The following is a 1,129-nucleotide window of genomic DNA, read 5'->3' as shown; positions in this document are numbered from 1 at the left end:
TCTGTCTGTCTGTCTGTCTGTCTGTCTGTCTGTCTGTCTGTCTGTCTGTCTGTCTATCTGTCTCTCATAGCAAACCAGTGGAAGACACAAACAGGAATTACTATCAAGTCATTAGATTAAGAAAACGTGCATTTTTTTTTCTTTGTTCACTGGCAAGGAGACTACATCAGAGCGTCGTAATTGTAGTTGACTATGATGTACATACATAATATACATAGATGTCTGTACCTTTCTTTATTATTTCCCAGTTTCCACCATGACCATGTACCGACATCCCCGAGCTTGATTTACCAGCGCGAACATTTTATATAGAGTATGTTGGTCTTTCTTCTGGGATATTGTATACCTCTTAGCGAAGGTTGGAGCTGACAGACAGGGTCGAAAGTCCGCTTCCTAAATAGAATAAGTTGTGTCGATTGGGGTGTAAAAACATCTACATGAACAAAAAATTAACACCAATCATATGGATGTTTTTTTTTTCTTGTTTTTTTTTTTCTTTTCTTTTCTTTATCCCAAGGTTTAGACCACACAACCATTCCCCTCAGAACTCCCGGTTCGTGTTTCGATCAAAACTGAAGCAAAAAAATTACCCCACTGGAGCAAGCCAGTTGTACTGTGACCTCATTGTTTGTCCATGATTCTGTGGATGAGCAGAACAGATTGTTTGTTTATTTGTTTATTTGTTTGTTTGTTTGTTTAAGTAAAGAGAAACATTATATAAATGTAATAACGTTCATTTATAATTTGGCCAATCGAACTCTGCTTGCGCCACGAAGCGCCTACCGCTACACCATAGACGCCAGCACTTATTTAGCGCAGGGAAAAAACAGACAGACAGACAGACAGACAGACAGACAGACAGGATAGGACGAAAGAATAAGACAGCAAGATAGAAAAAAGAAGGAAAGAATCAGACAGACAAAAATAATAGAAGTAACAAATAAGACAGACAGAAACAACAGAGGGAAAGAAAGAAGAAGCAGCACCTACCAGTGCCCCTCCCCGCTGCAACCACTCATATAGAATGGACACAAAGTCATCATGCCACAAGACAGAAAGTGACAAGTAATACAGTATGTCCACACCCCCGGTTTGACAGTTACACACTGGCGTATACACACACACACAC

At 39.8% G+C, this 1,129-nt stretch overlaps 1 protein-coding gene across 1 annotated transcript in view; it reads right to left on the bottom strand.

Annotated features, from left to right (window-relative positions):
* LOC101860876 (ficolin-1) overlaps positions 1-1,129 on the bottom strand; it is a 5,769-nt gene that overhangs the window by 2,672 nt on the left and 1,968 nt on the right. Inside the window, exon 2 of the mRNA XM_005093271.3 lies at positions 591-640. Within this exon, the coding sequence (XP_005093328.1) occupies positions 591-640 (50 nt within the window). The remainder of the gene's footprint in view (positions 1-590; positions 641-1,129) is intronic.

This window comes from Aplysia californica, unplaced genomic scaffold, assembly GCF_000002075.1.
Source record: "Aplysia californica isolate F4 #8 unplaced genomic scaffold, AplCal3.0 scaffold00061, whole genome shotgun sequence".
Taxonomy (NCBI): Eukaryota; Metazoa; Mollusca; class Gastropoda; order Aplysiida; family Aplysiidae; genus Aplysia; species Aplysia californica.
This window is presented reverse-complemented; position numbering and strand designations above follow the sequence as displayed.